The sequence below is a fragment of the Belonocnema kinseyi genome, chromosome 4, assembly GCF_010883055.1.
Source record: "Belonocnema kinseyi isolate 2016_QV_RU_SX_M_011 chromosome 4, B_treatae_v1, whole genome shotgun sequence".
Lineage (NCBI taxonomy): Eukaryota > Metazoa > Arthropoda > Insecta > Hymenoptera > Cynipidae > Belonocnema > Belonocnema kinseyi.
The window spans coordinates 18357317-18369884 of record NC_046660.1 but is presented as its reverse complement, the minus strand read 5'-3'; the positions used below and the strand labels follow the sequence as shown (position 1 = coordinate 18369884).

The window sequence follows — 12568 nt, the reverse complement described above, 5'->3', positions numbered from 1 at the left end:
ATTCGACAAGTCAAGGGTTTTTTATCGAAAGAAATTATAAGAAAAATTATTTCACCTTATAATTCACCGATTCTTATGGTCCCAAGAAAAATGGACATAGACGAAATAGACGACATAGACGAAATCATTGGGCAACTTGACAATGCTAATTATTTCTCTTGTTTGGATTTAGCAGCAGGATTTCACCAAATCCCTATACATACAATCATTTTAGAGAAAACTGCATTGACGCCAAGAGACGGGCATTACGAGTACACTACGATCTGGTTTAGATTAAAAAACGCCCCTTCTACTTTTCAGAAAATGATAAACTATGGATTACGAAAATTAATAGAAAAAGGGACTTTTTCATATATAGATGACATCATAATATATGGAAAAACTCTTAAAAAACACAATAAAATTTGGCGTAATCTATTGCAAAAACTGAGGCATTTCGGATTAAAATTAAATACAGATAAATGTGAATTTCTAAAATCAGAACTTTCGTGCTTGGGTAATAAAAAATTTATTAGGTATTTTTTTAAGCAGCCAATCCTTCAACACAGTTATTAAAAAAAGAAAGAGATTTAACCTGCACGCAAAAGAACATTTTTCATGTGAATCGATGAAAAGAGCACTAACTACATCTCCGAGAATAAGGCATCCAAATTGGAATTAAGAGTTCATCCTTACAACAAATGCATCCAACCAATCGGTTGAGACAGGCCTATTGTATTTGCATCGAAAACCCTGAACAAAGCTGAGAAAAATTATGCAACGACCGAAAAAGAATTACTTGATATAGAGTGGGCAATAAAACATCTCAGATACGTTCTTTATAGTAGGCAATTCAAAATAGTAACCGATTACAAACCTTTAATTTGGTTATTTAATGTCAAACATCCTACAAGTTGTCTACTAAGGTGGAGAAAAACCAGAAAAAATATAAATACACTGTAGAACTGGAAATTATTATGCAGAGTAATTCGATAATATCAGCAAAACAAGAGATTATCAAATAATTGAGAGAAATTAATACTAACTCATGTAAACACAAAAAAAGCTACACAGACCTTAAGAAATCGCTGAAGTAGAAACAGAAGAACACATTAAGGAGGAATTATATAATATAGCTCAAGAAGGTAGCACGAAATTAGATAGAGATAAAATTAACTACTGTAGAAAAAACAATATTCGATGGATATTTCAATATGGCTAATTAAAATGTTGGAATCAATTAAAGATAAAAGATTTAATTGGATAATAGAAGAATACGGGTAAAAAAAGGTGAATAAAAGAAGATCGTATAGAAAGGATTATACGAAAATTTGGAACCAACACTAAAATAATATGGAACAAAGATTTACCTTCTACTAAAGGAACTACTAGGAAAACAACTGTATTCAAACCTAAAATATTAAATCAAATGATGATTTTAAATGAAATATTTTTTGGATTTGTTAGGAGGAGTAAAGAGAAAAGTTAGAAAGGGAGGAAAATATGGTAGAGAAAGAGATGAGGAAGAAGACATATCAAGGGAAGACATAGTTAAGGTTTTAGGAATAATCAAAGATAGAAAAGCACCTGGTATAGATGAGATTCCAAATGAAGTATGGAAATATGGAGGGGAGGAACTAGAGGAATGGGAATAGGAACAAAGGAAAAGGAGAGGAGGTTAATGATTATAGGGATGTGACGCTGACGATAAAACTGTATCAGGTACATGTAACTGTTTCTTGGATAGATTGAAGATAGAAGTTGAGGAAAACAGATAGAGTCACTCAATCAGATAGGGTTTACCAAAGGAATGGGGTTAATGGACAACATATATGTTATGAACTATCTAGTAAATAAGACCATTAAAAGGGAAAAGGGGGCAATGATAGCAATGTTCGTGGACTTAAAGGCGGCGTTTGACTTATTAGATCGAGGAGAAATAGAAAAAGTTATGATAAAAAAGGGGATAAGAGAAGGATTAATAAAGAAAGTATCGGAAATTTCTAGAGAGACAAAAAGCAGGGTAAAGATAGGAGAGAAAGTAGGAGATAGTTTCTGGTTGGTGAGAGGTGTGAGGCAAGGATGTCCTCTGAGCTCACTTTTATTTAATATATTAATATCAGACTTGGAAAAAAGAGAAAGATCATGAGGTTTAGAACAGGAGCGGGAAGGAAAAAAAGAATGGACTATAAGATGGAAGGGAATAAAGTGAGAAGAAGTAAAAGAGTTTAAATATTTGGAATATATCTTGCAAACGAATGGAGATCAGGAAGCTCATATAAGAGAAAGGATAAACAAAACAGCACCGGTAATAAAACAGATATGAGGAATAGGAAAAAGAAGGTTAAAAAAATTAGAGAAGGGTCATGTGTTTATTATATACGCTGGTATGGCCGGTATTAGGTTATGGAGCAGAGATATGGGGATGGAAGGAAAGGAAAGGTATTGAGAGTTTACAAGAAAGGTATATAAGGTAGACACTAGGGGCAGACTGGAGGACGCCAGGATATATGATGAGGGAAGAAGCGCAAAGGGATAAGTTAAGTATTAGAGCGGGAAAGAGGGCATGCAAATTTTCGACGAAGTTGAGGGAGAGAAAGGAAGGGGAGTTGGCGAGAAAGTGTTTGATGGAGGTAAAAGAGAGGAGAGGGAGGTTGATCGAATTAACGAGAACGGAAGAAGAAAGGAGGAAGTTCTTTAATTCTGGAGAAATAAAAGACGGGACTAGAGTAAACTATAAAGAATTGGAAAGAAAGGGAAGGGAAAGACAATAGTAGAAAGATGGGGGATGATTGAGGAATCAAAATACAATAAATGGTTTGAAGTGATAAAAAAGGAAGGAGTATTGCAGTATTTAGAAAAGGGATGGGGAGAGAGAAGGTGGACCAGAATAGCAAGATTTAGATTGGGAGACGAGGTAAGGAAGTGCATCCACTTTCGTACCTCGTCTCCCAATCTAAATCTTTATTCTTTAATCTCTCCTTTCATTCTTTAAATCTTTAATCGCTCTCAATCTAAATTGGGGAAAAGAAGAAAACAGAAAGTGTAAGATATGTGAATCGGAGAAGGAAAAATGGGAAAATGTATGGGAGTGTTGTAGGAGAGGAATGGAAGATGAAGGAAGCCGATAAGAGAATGTGGTTAATATTCTAGAACGGAAGTTGCTTAGATTAAAAGCGCAAAGATTGTAAGTAATGGTATTGTAAAACATAAGTAGACTAAGATGCGTTTGCATAAGGAACTAGATATAAGACTTTATGTAAATACACACACACACACACACACACATATATATATATAATCAAATATGACGTGTTTTAACAAATCATGCACAAAATACTGAAAAGAATACTTTATAACTCATCTCAAGACATTAGAGAAATAAATTCAATCACAGTAATTAATACTTTTATCATGGAGACTGATAAAGATATTATTACAGCATTGAATTCAATTAACCTAGAAAAGCACATCATCATAGAATCAACTGTAATCACGCGAAAAATAATTAAAGAAACTATTATAAATTTGAAAAGGAACATAACATGTGATATCATTACGAAGGATTCAAAACAAATCATCAACGAATAACTGATTCTAGTGAAATCAGCATATTTAGTACTTAAGAAGACACTTTAGTATGTATATTAAAAGTACCTCTACTAAATCAAGATGAATTAACTATCGAACTTATAATCCCTAATCCACATAAGAAAAAGAGTAATGTTTATTTTAATAAAATAGTAATACATGAATGTATACTAACTGGAAAATATCAGTATATTCCTATAGAAAAGGAAAAACTAAAAGAATGTAAAGATCTCAGAACTTTTAAAATTTACAAAAAAAGCGAGACTAATTGTATTGTTCATCAAAAAGGGTTCTTGCGATTCAAGCACCATTAGTTCAACCTGGAAAGGAAAATGCAGAGAAGTCATCTTTTTACTTGAAGAAAAAACCTATATACCAATTGAACACAACTAACAATAGAACTGATACATTTTGTAACTCTAGAAAATGCATAGACTCTAGAACTTTACAGTCAGGTATCTATATTTTAAAATAAGATAAATTTAAATAAATGTCTTAAAGAATAACATTACGTTTTTATTCAGATGTAAGAAACACAACTAAATAGTATGTTAATAACATTTTAGACACTGACAATTGATCAAATGTAGATTGATTGAAACAACGATTAATAACTTCACCCAACATTCTAGATTCAAACAGTTTCAAAGAATCTTCTATAAGCTTAGATGTTGCAGAATTAAAATTGCAATCATTGCGATTAGGTCGACGAAATCAAACTTAGAAATAAGTAGCACTTGAATAGATTAAAAACTTTGGATATCTCTCTACTAGGATTATCAGCTTTTTAGTTATAATACATACATACTTTGTAAATGCGATGCACTAGCGTGCCTCAGAAACGAATACCTAGAAGATTATTTTCTCTAACCAGAAGAATTGTATTGCTTTTCCTGCAAATCAGCGTATGCCTTCATGGCAGAGACTGACCTTCTGGTAGGTCTTGAAAAATTTAAGATAATTTTAATTCAATGTACTTGATTCGGGAAAATTGCATCATGCATAAAATGTGGAAAAAACCGAAATTGATGCAATCACTTTAATCCTGTCTTTAATTTAGACCTTGCAAATTGCAAACATCTTTACAACTCCCTAAGATAAGACAATAAAGTTCCAATTGTCTTCGTGGCGTTTCAGTTAGTGATCACGACTGTTAGGTTGGAAAACGAGAGTTTGTATTTTTCTTAAAAATTATCTTTTAAATAGAAATAAAAACTTCAACAAATATAAATTAATTTATAATATAGACGCTCGGGTACGTCAAGTTAAGTTTAATTTGTATTATTAGACACAAGGTTTAATGTATCACAGTTTAATCCGTTCAGTTCACAGTGGGTAGAATATTTTAATATAATTTTTTTCATAATGATAATTTCATGGTAAAATCATTTTATTGACAGAACAATGAAAAGATCGACTGTTTTGCTTTTGGGTAGTTTATTTTTTGTAAGTGCAATTATCATCACACTTGCAATAATCTATTCTGAGAATAATTCTCAAGATGACTCATCGTTGGAGACCAGGAGCATAAGTTCTGCAGAACGCAGTAAACAGTACAAACAGGTATAAAATTTGATTAAATTAAATAGGACTTTCTGTCAACATGATTAACATTCATCATAGAATTATAATTTAATTTATTGTTCATTTGAATATGTTTCGTAATTATAACAATCTTGGAAAAACATGGTTTACATTTTTACACTAAAGTAGTAAAAATATATATAAAACAATTCTTTTCAAATTTTGATCTTACCTTAGCCTTTCCTTAACCCTTTCTGATTCTCTGGCTCTATCTTTTTTTTTGTCAACTTGTTTCCTCAACGTCTCCGATAAAACAGTTGCACACCTCCTGCCCTTTTCTCTACTTCACAATTGATACCATTACTCCTTCTTTCCACACCTCTGACCACCCTTCTTCTCTCCATCTTTCATTATTTCTAACAGCTTGATTATTTCTATCCTTGTTATGTTCTCCTCCTCATGTCTTTCTCAACCATATTTTCCTCGTTTCCTCACTTTCTTGTTGATCTCTCCTAGAAAATCTATGAAACATCTTTTCTATTCCACAATCTCAATATTCTCGCTTAATTGTTGTCTTCTTTCTCTCACTCTATTAGCTATCTTCTAAACCATAAGCTTCGTATCCTTTCTTTGCAAGCCTGCTTCATTCCTGCTACTTTTCTGCTACATTTCTCGCTTCTTTCCTTTCTCATCTCTTCCTTTCCTACTACTTCTTACTTTCCTATCTCTCGTTTCTTTCTCTCCTAGTTTCCCAATGCCTCAGTTTTTGCTAACTCTTCCCGTTCTTTGTCCCTATTCAACCATGTACCAAATCTTCCTCTATTTTTCCTCTAGTCCAGTTATCTGGTACTTTTAGTTGAGAATTTCTGGGACAGTGATTTTTTCTCTCTTAAGTACTTAATTTGAGGGTGCATAATATGGAGTCAGATTCTGTGAACAGGATTACCTCCCGGAACCCCAAATAAACGTCCTATTTTCCTGACCAGAAGACTGGACCACTCTATTCTTCCGAGTGATAAGGGGTATAGATATTTCGTGGAAAAAATACTTCTTAAGGCGTAGGGGATATCAGGTGAACGGATGTAAATTAGTAAATGCGGTAAAACTCAAAATATGAAGAAATTACTAATTGAAAGTAATTACATTTTTTATTTATTTTCCCACAAAATTGAATAGAAATACATAAATCATTGCAAGATGAGAAGAAAGAGACTTTACATCATAATGAAATACATGTTCGATGTGCAACATAACCAAAAAATCTCAAACTTTCCGATTACACAGGCCTACAAAATTTAAAAAATAAAATGAAATAAAATAAATAAATAAAATAAAATAAATAAATGTCGTCTACAAGCTGTAAGTCACCTGTCAAAATCATTTTGTCGGTCGTTATTTGAGTGAAACAGATGTTAAGAAGCAGGTAAGTTATTATAATAATTACCTAACTTTTTTTTCCTCCCATTTACCAGAGGCTAAATAGTGTTGGAATAAAAATAGGACTTGGCGTGATGTAATATCCAAATGTTAGGTTAGTCAAAACCTACTATATGACATTCAAACCATCAAAGCCGGAATGTACAAACTAAGTCGTGATCGTCTGCATCGAAATTGATGCCTGGTCGTTCGAACAAATTTCCACTAGATTTTCTGCGTAGGTTTAAAAGTATCTTAGATATCTAATCTTGCAGTGGCTAGTGTCATAAATGAAATATAAGGGAAATACGATTGCATAATAAAAACAGAAATTTTTTTTTCGCAATGAGTAGGGATGCAAATTTGCATCAAACTTTAGCTTAATGAAAAGTTTTATGAAACATTGGGAGTTTCCTGAAACATTGCAATGTTTCAAATATAGCGGCGGGAACATTCCAACTGATAAGATAAAAGCCTATTAGGCATTTTCACTTCAATAAACAGCTAACTTCACTTCGTAGATTGCTGAGGAGAAAATAAGGGACCAAATGTATGGGATTCAGTTCATTTTCGCCCTATTTTGCTAACATCTTCGTAAAAGGTAATTTTTTCTATATAAGTGTATTTAAAAAATAGTTTTTACTTTTTAATTACTATTTAATGAAATAGTAAAATAATGATGATGATGATTAATTACAAATATATTACAGAAATAAAGTTTTGTTCCATGCATTTGATCCATTTTTCCCCCCTCAGCTTTTAACAAAGTGAAGTTAGCTGATGGTTGAAGTGAAAATACCTGATTGAAGCTTTTATATCCCAACTCTTTCCTTCTTCTTCTTCTTTGTTTTTGGCCTTTTGATTCAATCAACAAGCCATGACATAACCACACATTCGATGAAAGTAATCCTGTATTCACAATTCTTTGAACTCCTCCGGATGACTCCTCGTACAAGACAATTCTTCCTGCCTTCCTCACACGAACTCCAACTGTACCACAGGAAAACACAACAGTCGAGTGCAAGCGAACTATTTCCGTTCCACGAGTGCCAGCGCTGACAACCCCCATACTCCATACCACGCCCGCCATATTGGAGGGAAGGGATGGAAGTCGCCTGCGCTGGAAGGCGCCAAATTCAAACCACAAGCACAATATTTGTCGGTATTTCATTACAAAGCCTAACAAATTTACAATAATAAAAATAGAAAAAAGAAAAAAAAAATTAAATAAATACATAGAAAAAGGCTATACATTAAACTATAATATTGCCATGCTGAAAAAAGCGACCAAGCTCAATCACTGACTCCTCCGTAGGTTCGAAGATAAAGTCACTAATATCTACCTGTCCAGGAGGCAGGCCAGGCCAAACACGCTCAAAAAAGTCGTGCAAAGCGGGCCTCCCCCCTGCCAGAGTAGGGCACTGATTCAAAAGATGGGAAAGTTCCTTAAACGGGGAACCGCATTTACATTCAGTAGGGAGGTTCCAACCCATCCTCGCAAAGTGTTGCCCCGTGCAGATGTGACTTGTCTTAAGTCTGGTGACCAGATTATTAAATCTTCTAGGTAAGTTAAGGCCACAAAACCAAGGCCTCGGCGTCTTAAAATTAACTCGCGAGAAGTAGGCCCTCCGCCAGCACAGTGCAGCGCAGAAACTGAAGTCGTTCCGGCAAACCTCTCGGAAGCCACGCAATAACGAACCCCTTAACGCAGTGACTGGGAACCTAGATGCCCGTTTCGCCAGTTTATCGGCAATTTCATTCCCCCTTATTGCGCAGTACGCCGGAATCCAGCAGAAACGGATAAATGATCCCTCCCTCTCCACCGCTGCAACGCTGTTACACACTGCTCAGGCAAGAATGGGGCCCTTAGGGTCCGAAAATCTACGCGAGAAGCACTCCAAGGCGGCCCGAGAATCCGAAAAGATAACCACGTCCCTTAAACCCGACTCTATGACAAATTTAAGCGCATAAAAAGTGGCGTACAGCTCCGCTGACAGGACTGACATGTGATCCCTCAGTCGAACCCCAAATCTACGGTTTCCTGAGGGGACGTAGTATCCACATCCCACCACCCCTAGGCTCGGGTCCACTGATCCACCCGTGAAAACCCAGGTAGCCCCTGGAAACCTTCGGTAAGCGAGCTCGCAAAAAGTCTCCTGTGTAAACTCGCACCCGCTGAAAACCTCGCCGAAGTCCAAATCCACTGAAATTGGCGCCAACAAGTACCCTCAGGAATCTTCAAAATAACTCGAGCAATCCAACGCCCCGGTGAAAGCTCCCATCGCGTCATAGGCAGCCAGTAGGCCGACCTTTCCCGGATTCACCCTAAAACCCCTAGAGCATGCATCAGTGGCCAAGTCTCCCAATTTCCTTGCCAACGGGCTCGCATTCCAGCAGAAGTTGCGCAGTATGAACCTGCTCGCGAGAAGCGAGCGACGTAACGACAATGGAGTCTCGGCAGCTTCCGACAGAAGTACAGAGATGGGAGTGGAGCTCATACACCCCAAGGCAACCTTCAAAGAGGCATGGTGGATCGTATTCGACATTCTTAGCGCGGTTGCGCTAGCTCTAAAGAAAAGAGGGGCCCCACTCCAAGCACGCCCTGATCAGTCCCCTATATACGGTGAGCAGAAGGGAGGGCGAGGCGCCCCAGGAGATTCTTGCAATCACCCTGAGAATGTTAAGGGCTCTTGATGCCTTGGCGGCGATCGCTCTAATGTGAGCGATCTAATTCATTTTTTGATCTAATATAATACCCAAATAGTTCAGGGTGCATTAACTCCGAACAACTGTTCGATTGATCCTAATCGAAATGCCACGACCTCCCCCCCTGCCCATTGAAAAGACACAAAGCTGTGACTTTGGGATCGAAATAGAAAGCACGAGCCTCTCCAACAAGGGAGTCAGTTGCTCACAAGCCAATTCCAACAGCTCGGAAGCCTCTCGCCCCAGAATCCCGGCGACGTAAAGCAGTAAATCGTCCGCATACATGGCCACGCTTACGCCATCTGGCAGATGTTGCCCAAGCCGTCTCAGAGCCAGATTGAACAGAAGCGGAGAGAGGATTCCCCCCTGGGGCACGCTAACCCCACAAGGCCTCGGCTTGGATCTGTCGGAAGAGAAAAAGAGATACCGCTTGCTAACCAGAAAGGAAACCAAATTGAGCAGCCTTGTTGGACCTGCCAGTCCCCTCAGCTCGTCAAGCAGAGGCCCGGGCAGAAACGCGTTAAACGCACCCTTAAGGTCAAGAGCGAGAGCCAACGTGCCCATGCCCCCACCAAAACCCTTCGTAATGTCAGAAACTACGGAGGCCACGCAGTCCATAGATGATCTGCCCCTCCTGAAACCAAACTGAAAATCTGGGATACAATCATTCCTCTCCGCCAAGAATTCCAACCGCCTCTGGGACAATCTCTCGAATAACTTACAGAAAGTTTGTTGTTAGAGATATGGGCCTCAAGCTCTACCCCCCGATTTAGGGATAAATTGTACTCAAGTGTTCCTCCAGGATTCCGGGAACGAAGAGTCACGGAACATACTGTTGAACAGGGAGTGTACAAACCTCATCGTCGGGGCCGAAAAGCCCCTTTAGACCTCGTATGAAAGTCCGTTCATGCCGGGAGATGACTTAGCCTTGCACAGAGTCAGAGCCACTCGAAACTCCTCCCAGGAAAAAGGCTGGTTCATACAATCCCGCTCATCGGGATTCGTAAAAGGGTCCCTCGCCTGAGGCGGAATGTCCGAGCACACCAATTCATCCTGCAAGCCTCGAATAGCTGGCGAATTTGGGTCCGTAACTACCCCTGTATGTGGTTCCCCGGCTCGAGAGGCCAAGGCCTTAACAGTACGCCATATCCTCGTCAGACCCGTTGCCGGATCCAAAGACTCACAGAAGGCTCGAAAGGACTGGTGCTTAATACCTCTAAGCTGAGATTTAACCTCACAGTCGATCCTCCTATATAATTCCATCTCTTCATCTGTCTGATTGGCCAGAAATCTCTTTTTTGCCAACCTCCCTTTATTCTGGATCGCCTCGCATTCGGCATTCCACCAGAGAGGCTGCCTGGACCTATGTCCCCCTGGGAAGTCCGGCCTGAAGGCCCCACATGCTTCCAGGGAGTCGCAGACGGCGCTAATGAACTTATCATATATATTCTCGGGGACAGCCCCCTCCTCTAACTCGGACCTAAGGCCTGGAATAAGGCCCTCCACCCTCTCATTGAACATGCCCCAGTCCAGCGACTTAATGTTAAATCTGCTGGACGAGGAGCTGCTAAGAGCAGGGGAAGCGTCCAGCCTACCGAGGACCGGAAGGTGGTCTGAGATGTGACTGTTATCTCCAACTCGAACAGCGGAAAGCGATGCCAGCGCAGCCGTAGAGAAGACAAGATCCAAATTGTTCGCAAGACGGCCAGGACCAGAAATATAAGTGGGGATAGAGTCATTAAGAGGAATCAAGCCTCTATCAAAGACCACGCAACACAGCTGATTGCCCATATAGTTAGTGTTTGGAGAGCCCCACATGGGGGAGTGGGCAATAAAATCCCTACATATTATCAAGGAGCCCCTATGCGATACATGATCAATTAAGCCCTGCCAATAGTCCTGTGTGATTCTGGCGTCAGGAGGGACGTAAATGGATAGAAAAGAAATCCTCCCTAGTGAAGATTTGATAGTTAGCCCCACTACCTTAATGTCGCTCGCCCACGGGCCAGCGAAATCAATGCAATCCACGTAAAGACTGTCCCGAACCAGTATCCGTGAGACTCCCCCTCTACCGACAGCTCTATCACACCGATAGGACAAGTAGCCCTTGATCTCGAGGCCAACACCTCGAGTCAACCAAGACTCAGAGATGCAGAGGACATCCAAGTCATTGAGAAAGAGCAGCGACTCAATCTCCTTCCTCTTACCTACCACGCTTCGTGCGTTCCAGTTGGCGAATTTTAAAGCCTTCCGCTTAGGTTCCATGCCAGAACTCTAAAGGGCCAGAACACGCTTCAGAGGAGAGGCAAATGCCTGAAAAGCTAGACGAGGATATATACCTCAAAGCCCATCGAACCGATCGAATGCTTTCGAGGGATCGTTGTAACGAGGGCGGGAAACCCAGACTATATGAACATAAACTATATCCCTAAGCACGTAGGGTAATTGCACATGTTCCCAAAAATAATTCAGCTAGAATGATTCTTTGAGGGAAAAATACTAAAGATATTGATGATTGCAAGGTTAAGTTACAGAGATCTAATTGTCATGACTACCAAATTGAAGCACCTTGAACAAAATAATAATTCAATATAAAAATTCCAATTCCATACTCTAAATCAAATATTTCGACTTAATAAGCGAAATTAAAATATTAGCCTGCCGTTCTTTAATTTAAACAAAATCGATTTAAAGTTCTTTAACTTGAGTATGCCGATTCACAGTCCCTTAATATTTGATATATTTTAGTTCAAACTCCCAAATTGAAGCCTTAAATTATATATTATAAATATAGATAGCAAAATTATAAGATTGATCTATTTGCACATTATCATGTTAATGTTTATTTCAATAATTGCAAATTAGTTTCTCCAATTTGAACATACCTCCAAGAATTCCTCAAGATAACAAGTCTCAAAATTGGTTTGTCTCCCCATAAACAAGCATACACATATTTCAAGTAAGATAGCATTAACTTAACGATTCCAGTTTATGATCCTTCAATTTAGATACTTCAGTTTTAAACTCTTCATTTAAATATTTCAACTCAATAAACGAATTTAGAACTTTCAATTTACCGTTCTTTGGTTTATCAAGAATTAATTTAGACCTCACAACTGGAGTATCAAGATTTGCCACCCTTTAGTGATTAGTCTATTAATATAGGATTTAATTTAATGTGTTCAATGCAGAATTCGCCTGCTTCCAAATTAATATTAAGTTCCCATAGTTCGAAAAATTCAACAAAGGTTCAATAATACTAGACAGAAATTATGATAAATTAAAGAGATTTCTAATATTTCGAATGATAACAAATAAATTAAATATTTCCAGTTTAGATGTTTTAATAAAG

At 38.2% G+C, this 12568-nt stretch overlaps 1 protein-coding gene across 1 annotated transcript; it reads right to left on the bottom strand.

Annotated features, from left to right (window-relative positions):
• Nucleotides 1-9285: 9285 nt before the first annotated feature.
• On the bottom strand, nt 9286-9834 carry LOC117170776. Its single transcript, XM_033357813.1, has one exon. It carries the CDS (start codon nt 9832-9834, stop codon nt 9286-9288), a length of 549 nt encoding a protein of 182 aa, XP_033213704.1.
• Nucleotides 9835-12568: the final 2734 nt, after the last annotated feature.